Genomic DNA, 17,379 nt, shown 5'->3' with positions numbered 1-17,379 from the left:
TTTAATATGTAGAATTAGAGATGTTTGGGAAGCATTTGCTATTATTTTAATCATACCATTTCCTCCTAAATTGCTTTTGTTAAGTAAAATAATGTTGCATTGGAAGAGAGTGTGTATTTCTTAGTAATGTTTCACAATTCCTTATTCTACAATTCAATAAATCATCTTATACCTGTCAGCACATATAGTCTAAGATTTATTGCATTGTCCATTATATAGTAGATAGCTCTTTGGCTGGAGAGCAATTTCTGAAACAAATTTAATCAAAATGTTTTTATAATACAGTGAACTGTGGCTTGATGTCTCAAGTATGTATTGATATCTTCAGAACCCTATGATTTGATTCTATCCAATTTTGAAATGGAATTAAGATTTGGCTTTATGTGACTTCTGTTATAGTCAAGAAATCTTTAGACGTGTTAATGTTATTCATGTACTCTTCTATCCAGCAAACATTTATTGATGCCTCTATTAGCACAGCTAGCCCTCTGTTAGATGCTAAAATGATGTAGGGGAACAAAAAAAATTATAGGTTGGTGGAAAGAAACAACTGAGGGCTCAGAAGGAGCAACAAACAGGGCAGTTATTAGCTAATAAGGCCACCTTCTGAAGTTGAATGTTCATTTTGCAGGATGGTGATAATTATAGCTGGCTTCTATTGGGGAAATTCTAAAACTACTATAGTTTTAAGGACTTTGCATACCAACTCAAGAGTTTGAACTTGATCTTTTAAAAAGAGACAAATTTTGGAGTTTTCAGACTGGAGTGATATAGGAATACAAGCTTGCTAGGAATATTACTTTGGTGGCCATGTGTGCGCCTGATTGGGCAAAAATTAGAGGATTGAAAACCAGGGTTCATGGAAGAAGATGATTAGAGTGGCAACTTTGGGAACAAAAGAGAAGGCTGAAGTCAAGGGATATTTTTAAAAATAACAAAAAATCTTTAGAGAGTGATTAGATACAGGGCACAAAGAAGAGGTTAAAATCTAAGGGGTTTTGTTGGGGTTTTAATCTGGAAAATGGCAATCTCCTTTGTAAAGATTAGGGACTGGGAAGAAATTTCAAAGGGACAAATGGTACGGTTAAGAAAGTTGAGTTTAAAATAACAGGGGAGCGTTGAAGTTAAAAGTTGGTATACAGCCAGGAATGAGAGACCAAAGCTTAGGTCAGAGTTGATATTTGAGATCAAAATCTGAATATTATCAATTCAGAGGAGGGAATTAAAGCTGTTAAAGAAGATGCCATCACTAAAGGAATATGAGTATGTGAAGCCAATGTTTTATCATAATTGTTCAGAGATCGAAAGAACACGTTCTGGTGGAAAACTCGCTTGCAGTCAAAATTGTGTAGTGTGCAAGTCTGCCTTTAATTATATTAAATGCATTCAAGTTGAAAATTTGTTCATGACCGATATAAGTAACACTTTATTCAAATAAAAATAACACATTGGAGAAAGATAACGGTTATGGAAGGCCAAACGTCCTCTATATACATGATTTACTGTCGCCATTTAATTATCCAGCTGTCTATGATGTCATATGACACTCTGCCTCTATGGAGTGCCCAATCAGTGATGGGCCAAGGTTACAGCCATTTGAAAATCAAATGATAAAAGTCACACTAAAAAGTCCTGAGAGCAAAGTTTAACATGTTTGCTTTCATCTTTATACATTTTGTGTCAAGCCAAATGTTAAAGAGGTGCACTGATTCCAGCCAGTGGAGGAGGGGGGCATTATTTTTTTTTATCATAAACATATGAGTTTGGGTCCTCTGCTGGCTGGCTGCCCTCTCCCCCCTCGCAGCACCACTTACATTATTTTAAAAAGAAAAACATTTATAAGTAATTGAGAATCCACTGGGAGCAACTTCACCAATACTGTTTTTTTTCGGAGGGGGCACATTGTGAACATCTGAATTCTATCTTCTTTTTTATTAGAAAAAGCAATTCAGAATTGCCAGCAGGGATGGGGTACTCCCTACTGGCGTGGGTGATCAAGGTGCACATCCATGCCTGAACCTTCCATCTGCCATGACGTTGGCTCATATGCTCCCCTGTCCCCCAAATTCTCCAGCCTCTGCTGGCTCCCTCCTCCATTCTGTTTCCTCTTCCCCTGTGGAGAATGAAGGAACTAGGGAAAGGCCAGAGAATGGGGCCTGATGACAAAAACTAAGTGATAGAATCACAAAGTGTCCACGAGAAAAGGAAGGTGGGAAGGGCAGCAGAGGGATTGCTTACCTGCCCCCCACTTAGCTTCCCTCTTTCTCTTTGACTTTCTTTTCTTCCTTTCACTTTCCTTTAACACTGAGATTTCTTAAAGCTGAGAAAAAATCTTAAACTCCCACTCACAGAAAGATTTTATAACAGTGCAGGCAAGTGGTTCTCCAACTTTAGGATGAGTCAGGATCCTATGGGGGGCCTATTGAAGCAGAGCTTGCTGGGCTCCAGCTCCAGAGTTTGGATCAGTAGGTGGGGAGGGGTGCCCAACAAATTATGTTCCCAACCAGCTTCCCAGGGACACTGCAGCTATTGATCCAAGCTACATTTTGAGAGCTCTTGATCTACCTTCTAGACTCTAGAAACGAAGAGGCATTGCAATTTGTAATTGTTATAACTGGCAAGTGTCCTCCTGGTTCTCTGACTATTGGATGGTTTTCTCCCACTGGGTTAAAAGCAAATGGCTTGGTTTTTTAAAAAAAATTTTTTTAAATGACATTTATCCTTTGGCTTCCTCTTTAGCAAAACATTGTGTATGTAAACTAAAATATAGTCTAGGGAAATGAGAGCTAGTTCATTTCCAAAATACAATGACCCTTAAGTGATCTTTAGTCATCTGTAAACAAACAAATGCTATTGGGGAAATGCCTTAATAATTTTTTTGTAAAACACTGCCAGTTAAATAATTAATTCTCAAAAAAAATTTTTTTTCAGGAAGGTGGCCATCAATCAAAGAAAAAGAATACTATGTTATCACTTTGGAAAGTGATATCATCATTGGAAACATTTACATTTTACCTTTTAGATTACACAAGGGTTTCTAGGCTTCAGGGCAGTTGTGTTGCCCGAGTTGACCTTTGAAAGTCTTTGGGTAGAGAAATGAGTCTATTCTTTTGTCACCAGAGTTTAAAATTCTTTTCCTAAATCTTTGATTTAACATATAAAAATATTATTGAATTATAAACATCTGTAGCATACTTCTTTTATGTTTCTGGTGAAATAATTACTGTTAAAATGAAATAATTACTCTTAAAATTAACAGACCAAATTTGTATGATCCAAATTCTTTTTTATAGTATACTTTGAAGTGATCATCCAGGAGTTCTTTTTAGCTATTATGAATACTTGAATGATTCAACAAAGCATTCCCTTATATTTCCAAGTAAAAAGAGAGTCCTCTAAATTTCTTAACAGCAACAGTATGTCCCGCTAAGCACTGTTCTAGCAAAGTTTCTAGATTTCCTATGAGAAATTCACAAAAATTCATACTTCTATATACATTTCTATATAATTTTATTTTTGTACTTGTTATATACATGTAAGCTGTATTTCAAATATATTACTTTTATTCTGAATAAAATCCTAACGTGTAAGACTAGTAAAGTGAATAAATCATTAATTTCTGTTCACTGTATCATAGAACCTGTTTCTCCATTTTGAGCAATGATTCTCAACCTTGGCTGCACATTAGAAACTCCTGGAAAGCTTTTTATAACTCTGCTCCTTGAACTTCACCCCAAACTAGTTCTTTAGACTCTCTGGTTGGGAAGGGGGTGTAAACTGAGCATAGTATTTTTATAGGTCCCCAGGTGATTGCAATGTGCAGGCCATGCGGGACCCACTCACCTAGTGGATGCTCATCATCTTGCATCCTTTCATGACTTCCATGTTTCTTTAATTTCAACTCCATTAAAATCATCTTGAGTGGACAAAGGCAGTGGCAGTCCTACTATAAAGGCTGTGGAAATGGCTGAGTAAAGATGGTGAAGTCAGGGACAAAGGATGCCATGAATTTAAGGACTTAAGAGATTCAAACCTCCTAAAACCCAGGATAGTTTGTCTTTGAAGGTTACTCAGAGCTGAAAAACAATCACATGCTTTCATATTCTTCTTTGATTCTGTAGGATGTCCCAAGTGGGGCATTCTCTTACATAACATTGATTTTGTAAATTCTTAACAGACCAGACCCACTTTGGATGGAATGGAATTTTAATCTATTTTTGAGCCAAAGAGTGTAACCTCCCTTGGCTTTAAGCATTTTTTTGCACCACCCATGTGGGGATATAAATATTGTGAACAATATGAACCTTTCCTGGGAATGCCACAAATTCAAGAACAAAGCTGACCATGTATTGAATTCTAATAATCATTTTCAGCAGCTGGTATAGAAAAGGCATTTTCCTCTAAAACCTAAAAATTTGGGAAGATAAAAATCCTGTGGAAACAAAGCAAATCGTACTTACCTACACAAAATTATTAGATCAAACACTTTCAACTATTTTAGCTTGAAATCTATTCAATTCAACTGAAATGAAGCGCCCGCAGAATGTGTCTGAGGTGCTGGCTTAGAAAAAGATTTGATCTTCCAACAGTATATGGAAAACAAAAATGTGTTTTTGTCCATCAAAGGCTAAGCATTCAATATGAGACTACTTTGACATTCACGGCTGGCAAAAATGTTTGATGGTATCAGTAAAAACCCTACTGATGTAGGAAGACAAGAACATGTTCATTAATGAATATCTGGCAATGTCATCATCTACTTAAGACGGAGAAACCGGGATAAGATCAAAATTATTCAATCCCTGAGTGAGGGAGGAAGTAAAGCTTGAAGGGATATATATATAAACAATGTGTATGACATCCATCAATATCAGGGGATTTTATAGACATTAATTATCCAGCACGCTAACCCTCCCCCCTTTAAGATGTATTTTATGATTCAGAAAAAAGAGACCGAGGAAAATAGGATTGATGGAGACAGCAATCAATGAGTAATTCCACGTCCAGTGTGCACTTACAACCCAGCGCTTTATATACTTATTTGCACAATGGAAAGAGCTGCCTAATCCTCGTGCTGTGCTTTCCTTACTCTTGACCATGTTCTTGCTAAAGCAATCTTGATCCGATTTAAGATTCTCATTTCTGTCTCTTTCTCAGTCTGAAGCTTCTGCCTCTCTGAACAAAAGACACAAGTAAAACAGGAATTTATTCAGCCATTGCATTTTACCCAGATTTTAAAGCTACATTTTTCTGTTATGAGTTAAAAATGATTTTGGTGGCTGACAAAAAGAATTTAGAATTTTGGGTACCAGAAGGATTGGAATTTGAGGCATACTCCTATACTCCCATAATAGGGGTTGAAAATGTTAAGTCAATTGAATTATATTGAAATTTTAAAATGGTTTGGACCAAGAGGAAAAATGCTATGTATAAATTAATAAAAAGTACTTAGATTATTAAAAAGAAAGAAGGTTGTTTTTATTAATAAAGAGAGCAATTTTCTATAAATGGCCAGGTAGCAAATATTTTAGTATTCATTGGGCAAGTACTCAACTCTGCCATTGTAGCGTATAACTCTGCTATTGTAGCAGCAATAGACATTAGACGATACGTAAAAGAATGGGAGTATCTGTGTTCCAGTAAAACTTCATGAACACAGAAATTTGAATTTCATATACTTTTCTTTCTCTCTCTCCCTCTTTCTCTTTTTTTTTTTTTTTTTTTTTTTTTGGAACAGGGTCTGCCGAGGCTAGAGTGCAGCGGTGTTATTATAGCTCACCGCAACCTCAAAGTCCTGGGCTCAAGCCATACTCCTGCCTCAGCCTCCTGAGTAGCTGGGACTACAGGAGCCTGACACCATGCCCGGCTAACTTTTTAATTTTTTGTAGAGATGGGGGTCTCACTATGTTGCTGAGGCTGGTCTTAAACTCCTAGCCTCAAGCAATCCTCCCGCCTTGGCCTCCCAAAGTGCTAGAATTTCGGGTGTTAGCCACCTCACCTGGCCTGAATTTCATATTCTTTTCATGTGTCACAGAATGTTACTCTTCTTTTGATTTCTAAAATATTATTTAAAAATGTGAAAAAAACATTCTTAGCTGGAAAGCCATACAAGAACAGGCAGTGGGAAGGACTTGGCCTTTGGGCCCATGGTTTGCCAACATGTGGTTTAGAATATTAAATATATTCCCAATCCAAAAGTTTTCATTTGAGCAAAATAATTAACTACTTTTAGTCTATTTCACAATATTCCCATAAGTTCTGAAATTCCCTTCATCAGGTCATTCTTAACTGACAAGTGAGTTGCCTCTCTTAATATGTTGTGGCAGCCCAGAGTACAGTGTTGAGAAGGATTCAGAAGTTGAACAGAGGCAAATGAGCAGAGAGGGCATCAGGAGAGCTGTCCAATTGGACCGTCCCTGGCTCTTACACCTATGTTGTAAGCTTACAAGATGCTTCCTGTATGTTCCACTGATAAAAGTTATAGACATATTCTTGGAAACATTTCTCTCCAACCATAAATTTTGCAACTGAGATCATTGTTTCTAAGTTAGAGAATTCCAAAGGCTCCTAGTAGTACAGCTTCATTTGATATCAATTTTCAAAACTGACAAATGTATTTATTGGTCAGTTGCTCACCTCTCTTATTATAGGCAGAAATGGGGCTGAGGGAGGAGGAGTGAACAAAAAAAAGGCCATTCACATCTCTAATACCTGGAAATGACTAGTTGTTGTTGGCTCTGCTAAAATTACAACTAAAATAATATAACTATGCTAAGATATCTATTTACCTCCATTAAAATTTGAAAGCTCTTCTAGATCATAAACAGTATTTTAAAAATTGTTCTCTATATATTATTGACTACCAGATTAGAAAAACAAACACCGAACTCCTGATGATGGAATTTATAAATATGTGGAGCAGATTCTGTGGTGTTAATATAGAAATTTCAAATAAAATCTGACAAGGTAAACATGGTATCACATATCAAAATGACTTAAATTGTCGTCTATGGAACACTAGACTTAAATTTGTATGTAGATTGTGTTTTATTAGGTTTTTGAAGTTCCCTGAGCGGCCTGTCTTGCCAGGGCATTTGGAAATACTAACTATTATAACCAATGAAAAAAAGCATTAAAAAATTAAACCAACATAAATTACATGTATTTGCAGTCTGTTGTGAGTCGAACCCGAAGATAGCCTCAGACTCCTGCAACGTAATTAAAACATCTTAAGAGTTTAGTTACATATAAAGAATTTATACTTTTATGCAGGTGGCATGTGTTAATACGGGTGTGTTTTCATATTAAGGATTGTGATTAAAGTTTCTTAGAAGAAACTTGACGTGTCCATATCCTGATCTCACTGGAGTGGTGGTGTTGGGTGTCAGGGCTCTGAACGCAGTTGCTGAATGTCACTTTGAATGTTATAGAATGAAACAAGCCAGATCTGTGTTTGCCTTGAAAGGTATCCAGACCTAATATTATACTTTAAAGACATTCTGAAGTATTGACTTCGGAATAAGAGCAAGCATTCTTTAAGGCCTGGGCAAACCCAAAAGGAATTACTAAAATCTCCTGTTTCAGACATACATTTTAATAGTAGTGCTCAATGACAAGTCATTAATTCCTTGCAACCTGACTCTTAGGTACAGGTCTCCAAAGGCTAAAATTAGGGGCATTTGTCTGCTTACCTTGCTGTTTGATTGGGTATCACTGTATGTGGAAGTACAAAGCTCATCTGTTAAGTTGGATTTACTATTCTCTGCTGGTGTCTACATCCGTGTGTAAAGGCTTATATTGAAATTGGGGTAAAATCAGCTGTCCCACTATGGATTGTTAAATTATCAACTCAAGCCTCCGTAAAAACTATATAACACGAAGGAGGTTGACTATGGCTCTATGAAAATGCATTCAAAATGTATGCATTAAAAATAATAGGAGCAATTACTCATTCTTTTTGCATAAAGTAGGTAGAGAAGCCTCATTCTTAAAGCAACATGTTTTACACTTTTGTCTTTCACAAATTTGACCTGTACTCAATCTTTGGCTTAATATTAAGAAATTAAATATGTCCACTTGCATTGTTACCTTTAAAAGGATCATCTTGAATTATTTGTAGTCCTCTTCTTTGGTGGTAGTGCTGGGAGGGTAGTATTGAATTCCACCAAGTAGTAGCACACTTACTGAAACTTTATCCTTCTCAACAATGACTGTTAGCACATCCTTTCCCCTCACAGAATAAGAGCGCTGTGAAAAAATCACCTGGGGAAGAGGTAATGAATTCAGGCTGGGAGCAATTTGACTTTGAGTTTGGATAGAATTTGAAACAGATGTGTCAATGATAATTGCTAGACTATCTTCCTATTTCTATAAACCCGTGTTTATAAAAATTTGTTCAACATTATATTTGCCATCCCAGATATCTTGTGATCTGGATGGACTTATATAACATTTCTTGAGAACACTTCTAAACTGTCAAGGCCCTCTTCTTGGGATCAGACTTAACTCTACCAATGAGAAAAGCCCTAAAAGGTAGAAGGTGTTCTAACAATCTATAGTAGTTACTAAAGTAACTAATAGTTGATTTACTACATTATATTTCAGAAGGGTTGCCCAATGAATATTCAGTTTTCCATGCTAATTGTTCCCACAGTGACTATTTAAGGGTGTATAGTAGACAGGGACTAAGCAATGACGGGTATACAGCAAGTACTCAATGCATTCTATGGTTTTGTTATGCTCTCTCTGGTAGTAGAATTATTTTCTGCCATGCAGATGCATTCCAGGCAGAGGGAGGAGCATGTGCCCATGCCCAGGCCCAGGAACAAGCTTGGATGTATAAAACAGCTTGCTCAGGAGGGCAGGAGCACAACATGGGAGTGGGAGAAGTAGAGAAAATGGAAGTATGAGTAATACTGAGCACTAAAGGAAAAGGAATTACCCATTCAGACTAGGAGATGAGGATGGCTTCATAGACAAGATGACATCAAATAGTGGCATTAGCATTCATAGAGATTTAGGACCTTATGCAACTTTTAGAAATACATATACTTAAGTCTAAAACAGAGACCTGCAGCGCTAGATGGGAATTCTGACATAAATCACAACATTGTAAGAAAATTGACCAAACTGGGTTCCGTGTTTTCAGAAAATGTAATCTTGGGGGGAAGTATATTCTTGTAGCTATATGCTACTAAATTGAAAATCTGTGGCAGAAATAATTTATGAAATGTGTGGGCATGCTTTCAATTTGGTTATGGTTTAAATAGTTTATGAACTGTATGGGCATGCTTTTAATTTGGCGGTGGTGTAAGTATTACAAATTAAGCTTTTTAAAATCAGTCTAACCTCCAAACTTGAAAAACAAGTTCTTTCTTTTATTTAACAAGTGCTGATGGAACACACCATGAGCCAGGTGCTCTTCCAAGGGCTTGCAGTATCTCCTCCCTCATTACCTTGACAGCCTCTTGAGGAAACTGAGGCACAGAGATTAAGAGAGAGGATTTGATCCCAGGAAGACTGGCACCAGTCTCTGTGTGCTTTAACCATTATGCTCCTTAAATCAAAATATCTATACATCAAATGTGGTTTAACTTTCTTCAGATTCTTGTGAGTTCTGTCAAGCTAAGCTTTGCAACCATAAGCAAAAGTCCTCTTAGTAGCTTGCATAGAAAGAATTCTTCTTGGAGCTCATGGAATGGTGTTTGTTTCAGACTTATACAAAAGGTTTGGGATACATGTTAGTGTTTCACAGGAGCAAATGTACACTACTGCCCCAGAAAATGTCACCATTTTGGTTTTTACCTTCTAGACCGAGGATTGGCAAGCAACCGATATGGGCCAAGTCTCACTCACCACCTGTTTTTATAAATAAAGTTTTATTGAACACAGCCCTGCCCACTCATTTACTTATTGGCTATGGCTGTTTTCATGCTAAGACGGCACAACTGAGTCCTTGTAACAGAGAGCACATAGCCTGAAGTCTTTATTACATGGCTTTCTATTGCAAAAATATGCTGGCCCCTCTTCTAGACTCTAGTGTTGCACTCATCAATATGGTAGCCCCAGCCACACGTAGCTGCTGAGTATTTGAAATGTGTCTGGTTTGACTTGAGACATGTAAAACACGTATCAGATTCCAAAGATTTGGTAAAAAGAAAGAAAAGGAATGTAAAATATCTCATCAATTTTCAAATATTGATTACATGTTGAAATGACATTATAAAAATGAATCTTTGTATCTACTTTTTAAAATGTGACTACTAGAAAATTTAAAATTTGACTTACATTTGTGGCTCACATTATGTTTCCATTGACGGTGCTGGTCTACAGCCTGAAATGTGGAGGATGTGTGACCTCTAGGAAAAGTCTAAAAGAAGGGAGATGGGGGAAGAGAGAAAACAATCTCTTGTATTTGCAAATATCTTTCTAAAGCAATAAAATCTTTTATAATTTGGCTTTCCTCATGGGAAGGAATACTCAAAAAGAATGGGTTAGGATGCCTGTGGAAATGATCTCAGGTGAGTTCTTTCGGAAGCAGACTCTGACTGAGAATTTGAATTGGGAGGTGATCCAGGAAGCACCTGGAAGAGAGGGGAAGCCAACAGGGAAGGGAAGGAAAAGGAAAGAGGGCGTGTTAATGAGCAGGTTGTTGCTGTGGGCTCACATGCTCCCTTCCCAATGGGGCCCTGTGGGAGATTTTGTAGGTCCCACCGAGCAAGTGAGAAAGCTGAGATGTTCATCCACCAATTGCCAGTAGTTGCTGGTTGAGGGCCACTCCTAGGGGCACCAGCGTCCCCTTCTGCTCCCCAGCCACACCAGCCTGCCCTGCCTGGGGCCGGGTAAAGCCCTGGGGCAGAAAGGCATAGGTGCTTGCAGGAAAAAGCCATCAGCGAGCTTGAGAATGGTGTCTGCCAGAGGCACAGGGTTGAGCCCCTCTAGAGCAAGTCCAAACTAAATGTCTTATCCTAGAACTCATAATTTCAACAAACATTTGTGTAGTTCTATGGTGTGTATGTTTTCTCATTTGATCTTAACAGTAGTATAGAGAGGTAGATTTATCATCATCCATGCATTATGGATGGGGAAACTGAGCCTAAGACACATCCAGTCAATTGTCCAAGAGAGTCCATCTGCGGTAGCCCTGTCTCCTGGCTCTGCATACGTGGTCACTCATGCCTGCCTCCTTGGATTTCTACAAAACTTGACTTGAATAAGGAGGTGTAAATACATTGAAATTTTTAAGGTGAGAATAGGAAACTAAAACGAAATTTTTTGTACTCTGTAGAATTTTTTAGATCTCCATGGGGAAGTGCAGATACTTATATCTACTTAGTCCCAAGACTATGCTACTAAGAAATATTACCTCTCTTTTGCACAAAGCACAATCAAAATCAAGAGGTTATAGAACCTGCTGACCACCACACAGGATGTTAGTGATAGAGTGAAATTCCAGAAAATCTTCAGAGAAGTCCCTGTAGCGGAAGCTTATGGACGCATGGCTTATTGAGGACTGGATTTTGTTACCTTCCCATTACTCAGGTTCTCTTCAAAAGTGTTGTCAGCCCCTTTGGTACCACTTGGAAACAAGTCTCCCCCAGCTTAATTTCCCTTTGCTATACTTCTAACTGACTTGGAAATTCTTTGCGGACTTCAGTAACACTTGTACTATTTAAATTTGAATAACCCCAAAGGATCTAGATAGGTCAATGTGTTTAAACCACAGGCTTTAGTCTATGTATTAGTTGATTAGAAACAGGTTTTATACATGATGTATACTTAATAAAGGGAGGAGGAAGCAAGCAGATGTTTGTAAAATCTAAATGTGTTGGATTGAATTTATTTGGCCCTCTTTTGCTGACTAGCTTTAGGAAAATCATACTTATGACAATTGAACTGTAAACAGTTAAATGATGTATTTCCCTAGAAATTTCCTGCTGTGAAGGGTCAGCCAAAAAAAAGTAAAAGGATTCCCTATATTAACACACCAAAAGAAGTTAACAAATATACCCTATAATAGTCAAATCTAAATCAAGGACATTGAATAATGGAATGCCTCAAAATAATCCTCTAATGTTCAACAATAAAGTGATTAGCAGTTGGAGTTCATTGAGTCAAACAATAGAAAAACTTTTGGCTTTTGTTACTATTGTTGTTGTTGTTAAGAGCTTTGAAAGCAACTTTTTCTTTGATGCAAGCATGAGATCATTAAGTTGCACTTAAATCGCTATCTGGCTCATTCTTTGACTCTCCAGCCTCCTGTTGTATCCCATCCTTTAAGTGAGGAACAGTTATTTTTCTCCTTTAAAATTGTCATATTTGATGGCTAGGCACAGTGGCTTATACCTGTAATCCCAGCACTTTGAGGGGCTGAGGCGGGAGGGTTGCTTGAGGCCAGGAGTCTGAGACCAGCCTGGGCTGTAACATAGCGAGATCCCCATCTCTACAAAAAATGTTTTTTTAATTAGCCATGCATGGTGGTGTGCGCCTGTAGTCCCAGCTACTCACTCAGGAGGCTGAGGCAGGAGGATTGCTTGAGCCCAGGAATTTGAGGCTACAGTGAGCCGTGATCATGCCACTGCACTGTAGCCAGCGTGATAGAGCAAGACCCTGTTTTAAATAAATAAATAAAGATAAAATTGTCATATTTGAGATGTTTTGAGTGTTTCAAAGACAAAATTGAAGATTTCTTGTTGGTTTTCCTTCCAGCCCAGATGAAATATGTACAAAATCTCCCTCTGAATTCTGAACACATGAAAATTATAGATAAAATATTCTAAAATGTTTTTTTAAAGAATACATAACCAAGCTTAAACATAAGTGGAAAGTGTCCAAGGACCAGAAATGAAAGAAAGTGCAGAGTGGTGAGGGGAGACTGAAGCTGGGCTGCTCCCAAGAAGTCAAGATGAGATGAGGCAGTGGGGACTTCAGGGGACACATGGGGATTGTACACCGCATGCGCCAGGAGCCCGCACACCTGGAGATCAAGATCCCCCCTGCACACACGGGGCTCAAAGGTTACCTCACACCTTCTCTGGGATTGAAGCCAGAACTCTCATGGAAGGAAACAGGCCCAAACCAGGCTCTGTGCCTCTATTACACATGAGTGCCTTGTGGGAGAGCCTTCTTTGGAGAAAGAACCTCAAGCCCTAACCTCAGAGTGTGCACCTCGCCTGGCTGGTCTATTTCATTCCCCAAATCACAGCACAAGGAGCAAAGTTTGCATTAGATGAACTGACAGACAAAAATTACAAGACACGGGATAAAATCAAATCCTTGAGAAACTTAAGCAAACACAAGGAAATATGGAATTGCTTTTTCTCAAAAGGGCTTAAGAATAAGTAAATATGTTTCATTCTCTTGAAATTCTGAAGGACAGAATTACATCTTAGGAATAGGAAGAGAAAAAAATTCAATAAGAAAAGGGGGATGTGATAAAAAAAAACCTATTGGAAATGAAAATGCAGTCATTGAAATGAAAAAAGGCAACAGGATAAACACCAGATTAATAAACATAACTTGTTTTAAAAATAACCAGAGATTTCTGCTTCTGACATATGCATTTGAAGCATTAGATAAAAGTGATTCTTTTCCTGGAGTTAAGTGATACCTTTTCCTTAATGTTCCTTTGTAACTAAAAATGTCTAGAAATGTAGAATGAGCTGAAATTTTCATAAATTTCACAGCATAATGAAATATTATCACCTTTATGAAATTGTTAATTTTCAAAATCCCTCATACTCTTGAAATCTTCTTTCTCAGGTGGCATTACAAATCTGAGGTCTGTTCTCTTTTCCATGAAATTTCCTGTTGTTCCATATCTTTGCTGTATTTTTGGAACTATCTATATGTTAAAACTCATAGTTTGCCTAATCCTTTGCCCTCTCACACTTCCCTGATCTTGGTATATGACATTGTTCTATTCCCTGCCCCTGGAGGACTCTTCCACATGCTCACCTCCACCTCCATTCCATCTTCCCAAGAAATTCCCACCTTTGTTCACCAAAAAAAATTCTTGCCCATCCTTCCAGCCTCAGCTGAAAAACATGGTCCTCTTGGAAACTCTCTGCTAACAGCCATCAACTCTTCCCCTTCTCTCGCTCACAGCATCTCTCTCCCAGTTGCACAGTTGAATAGGAAGTAGATACTTTTATTTTTGCTTTTTCAGTATCTCTCCCAGCATCTGACATATAGTAGAAACTTTAAAAGTACTTGTGTGAATGCATAAATAAATGAATGAATGATATAAATGAAGAGCATATGGAATGAGAAGGAATGGAGAAATCTTAGCAAATCTTACCCAGAAGAAAGGGTTATTGTGGTTGAAAATAGGATTAAATAGTCAGTCATTCCAGGGAATTTGAAATTTGATACTGTAAAGGAATAGGGAATAAACATAGTGTTCAAGGAAATTTGATCTGCCATTGATAAACAAAGAATAGAAGTATGAACAATAAAATGTACAATTGTCCTGTGGTATCTGTGGGGGATTGGTTCCAGGACCTCCCTCAGATACCAAAACCCAAGGATGCTCTAGTCTGTGATATAAAATGGTGCAGTATTTGCATATAACCTGCACACATCCTCTTGTATACTTTAAATCAGCTCTAGATTACTTAGAATGCCTGGTACAATAGTTGTTATACTGTATTGTTTAGGGAATAGTGACAAGAAAAAAAGTCTATACATTCAGTATAGATGCAAGCATCCATCTTTTCCCCAAATATTTTTGATCCATGGTGGGTTGAATTGACAAACAAAGAACTCACGACTATGGAAAGCAGACTGTACTATGATTGAGTAAATGTGTGTGTGATGAGGATTTATAAATGCCTATAAATGGTCATTTGTTGTCAGCAATAGCTGAACAATTCAAACCTTTCTCCAAGGGATTAACTTCAGCTTGCCCATCAAAGGATAAATCCTAAAAATGCAATAGTAGTTGATTTGATGTGGGAATATATTCTTTATATTATTGTCGGTTCTGATTCAAGTAAAGGGATAGAAATCCATTTACCTCCTTTCTCCCTAGTTCGTGACCTATAACTAATTATTCAGTTAAATATCCCTGAGTTAGTGTGAGAAACAGGACAAAAAGAATGAAGTTTGAATGTTTTCTGAAAGGTTCTTTTAAATGCAGCTTTTGAAAATCCAGTTTAAATCTATAAATACTTGAAATTGCATTGATTTCATTGAGGTTTCTGAAAAATATCAGTTTTTCCTGAGTATGAGTAATTTTGTGTATGCTAAAGTATAAAAGTATGCGTAATAATACTTTTCCTCTCTTTTTTGAACAGCAAAACTTAGAGAGTAACCTCACCAACCTTATTAAGAGGAACACGGAACTGGAGACCCTTTTGGCTAAACTCATCCAAACCTGCCAACATGTTGAGGTGAGTATCTCTATATCTCAGCGTGGTATGTTCCATATAAAAACTACTAAATCAGGGTTTTTATATCCTCATGCTTTATAATTTTAAAGCGAGAATCTTTCTTAAAATTAAATCGTTTGCAGAAGCCAAATATAAAAGATGGATGAAATTGGAAGGAACTAGAACCTCAGAGAATCTCTACCATCCAGGCTGCCTCCCCCTCCTGTTGTAGCTCTCCCTGATCCAGCATTATATAGTGATCCTAATGTTGTAGATTTTAATCACCCTTACAAAGAACAGCCAAGAAAAGCACTATTTAAAAGGTGTTGTGTTAGTTCACTAGGGCTGCCATAACAAATTAGCACAAACTTGGACAGCACAAAATAAGAGATATTTATTGTCTCTCAGTTCTGGAGGCCAGGAGTCTGAAATCAAGGTTTTGGCAAGTCTGAAATCCCCTCTGACAGCTTGAGGGGAGGATTCTTCTTTGCCTCTTCCCACCTTCTGGTGGTTGCAGGCAATCCTTGGAGTTCCTTGGCTTGCAGCTGCAGCACTCCAATCTCTGCCTCTGTCATCGCATGGCATTGTCCTGCTATATCTCTGTGTTTGTGTCCAAATTTCTTTCTTTTTATAAAGAACTCGCCCTGCCTTGGCTCACTTTAATTTGATCACATCTACAAAGACTCTATTTCCAAATAAGGTCCCATTCACAGATACTGGGGGTTAGGACTTGAACATATCATTTTGGGAGACACAATTCAACCCAATACAGGTATATATTAAATGCACCGCAGTTGTCAGATGTATTTCCATGAAAGCAACCACAATTGCAGCAATAGCAGAACCTGCAATGACTCTACATTGCATAAGGAAAAAAATAGATACCCATGCCTTCGTGTGATTTTTCATGTCCTCTTCTGTCTTCTTCCAACCTGTCTTTCCCACTATCCCATTCCATGCACTAAAACTAAACAATTGCCATTCACAGTGCTTTTAAGCCTTCTGGTCTTTAATCAAGTAGTTCCCCCTGCCTGGTAGGTGCATACCCCCACCCAATGTCTATTTCTTGGAATCCTTCCTGTCTATCCTCCAAGTCCCAAGTCATGGAACACTTCAATTGTGAATGTTTCTCTGGTTCCCTAGACTGGAGTCATCTCTTCTTTCTGTGAATCACATAACACTTGATCAATAATTTTTTTGTGGCTTTTATCACTCTTTTATTTACCAGTTCCATTTTTCCAACCAGAATGTGATGTCTTTGAGGATGCGGATCAAATCTAATTCATCCTTGTTTTGCAGAGACTCTAGTATAGTAGTTTTCACACAGTAGAAGTTCAGGGAATTTATTTTGGACTGATGTTCATGATGACTCTCCAAACGGCCAATTTGAACATTATATGAATGCTTGCAAGTTCAGCTTTCCCAAATATGTAAAGTTAGAGAAGCAAATTATCTAAACTATGTATTTAAAATTTTTGACAGTAACTGCATTTTTGTAACAGCAATTTATTCAAATCCCTTTTATCATATAAACAGTAATGATAACTTTATAGCCTCCAATGTGCTTACAAATGTGGCAGTAGATGCACAATGTAGTTACAAAATAATTAGATCACAAAGTGTTAGAGAACAATGTCCACACACATAGTAACACAATTAAAGAACAGTAGAGTAGTCGGGTGCTGAGCTAGTACAACATTGCATCTATTTGATTCTAAGATTCACATTTTTTTCAAGACTAGTATCTCTGAAATTGGACTGCAACTTAAAAGTAATGATGAGACAATTTAATGGGAAGGATTTTTTCATTCTTACTGGCACATAAAATATGTGTGAAACAGTTGCTGATATGTTAGATTAGTTGTAGCATGACATTGGAAGTGGGGATTAAGAGAGAGAAAGAAAAGTGAGTACCATTTGCCTGAAACTTTATGGAGGAGTCAGGACTGGAGCCAGAACCTATAGATTTCACAACTATTTTTCAAAATACTCCAGGTATTGGGGTACC

The 17,379-nt window shown here is 37.6% G+C and overlaps 1 protein-coding gene across 3 annotated transcripts in view; it reads left to right on the top strand.

The window, feature by feature from the left end:
* MID1 (midline 1) overlaps positions 1–17,379 on the top strand; it is a 331,494-nt gene that overhangs the window by 244,817 nt on the left and 69,298 nt on the right. For all 3 annotated transcript variants that reach the window (XM_012784842.3, XM_012784838.3, XM_012784841.3), the window contains exon 3: positions 15,297–15,392. In XM_012784842.3, coding sequence (XP_012640296.1) covers positions 15,297–15,392 — 96 coding nt within the window. The remainder of the gene's footprint in view (positions 1–15,296; positions 15,393–17,379) is intronic.

The sequence above is a fragment of the Microcebus murinus genome, chromosome X (genome assembly GCF_040939455.1).
Source record: "Microcebus murinus isolate Inina chromosome X, M.murinus_Inina_mat1.0, whole genome shotgun sequence".
In the NCBI taxonomy this organism is placed as follows: Eukaryota; Metazoa; Chordata; class Mammalia; order Primates; family Cheirogaleidae; genus Microcebus; species Microcebus murinus.
The sequence above is the reverse complement of the archived record's forward strand: the minus strand, read 5'-3'. Positions and strand labels throughout refer to the sequence as shown.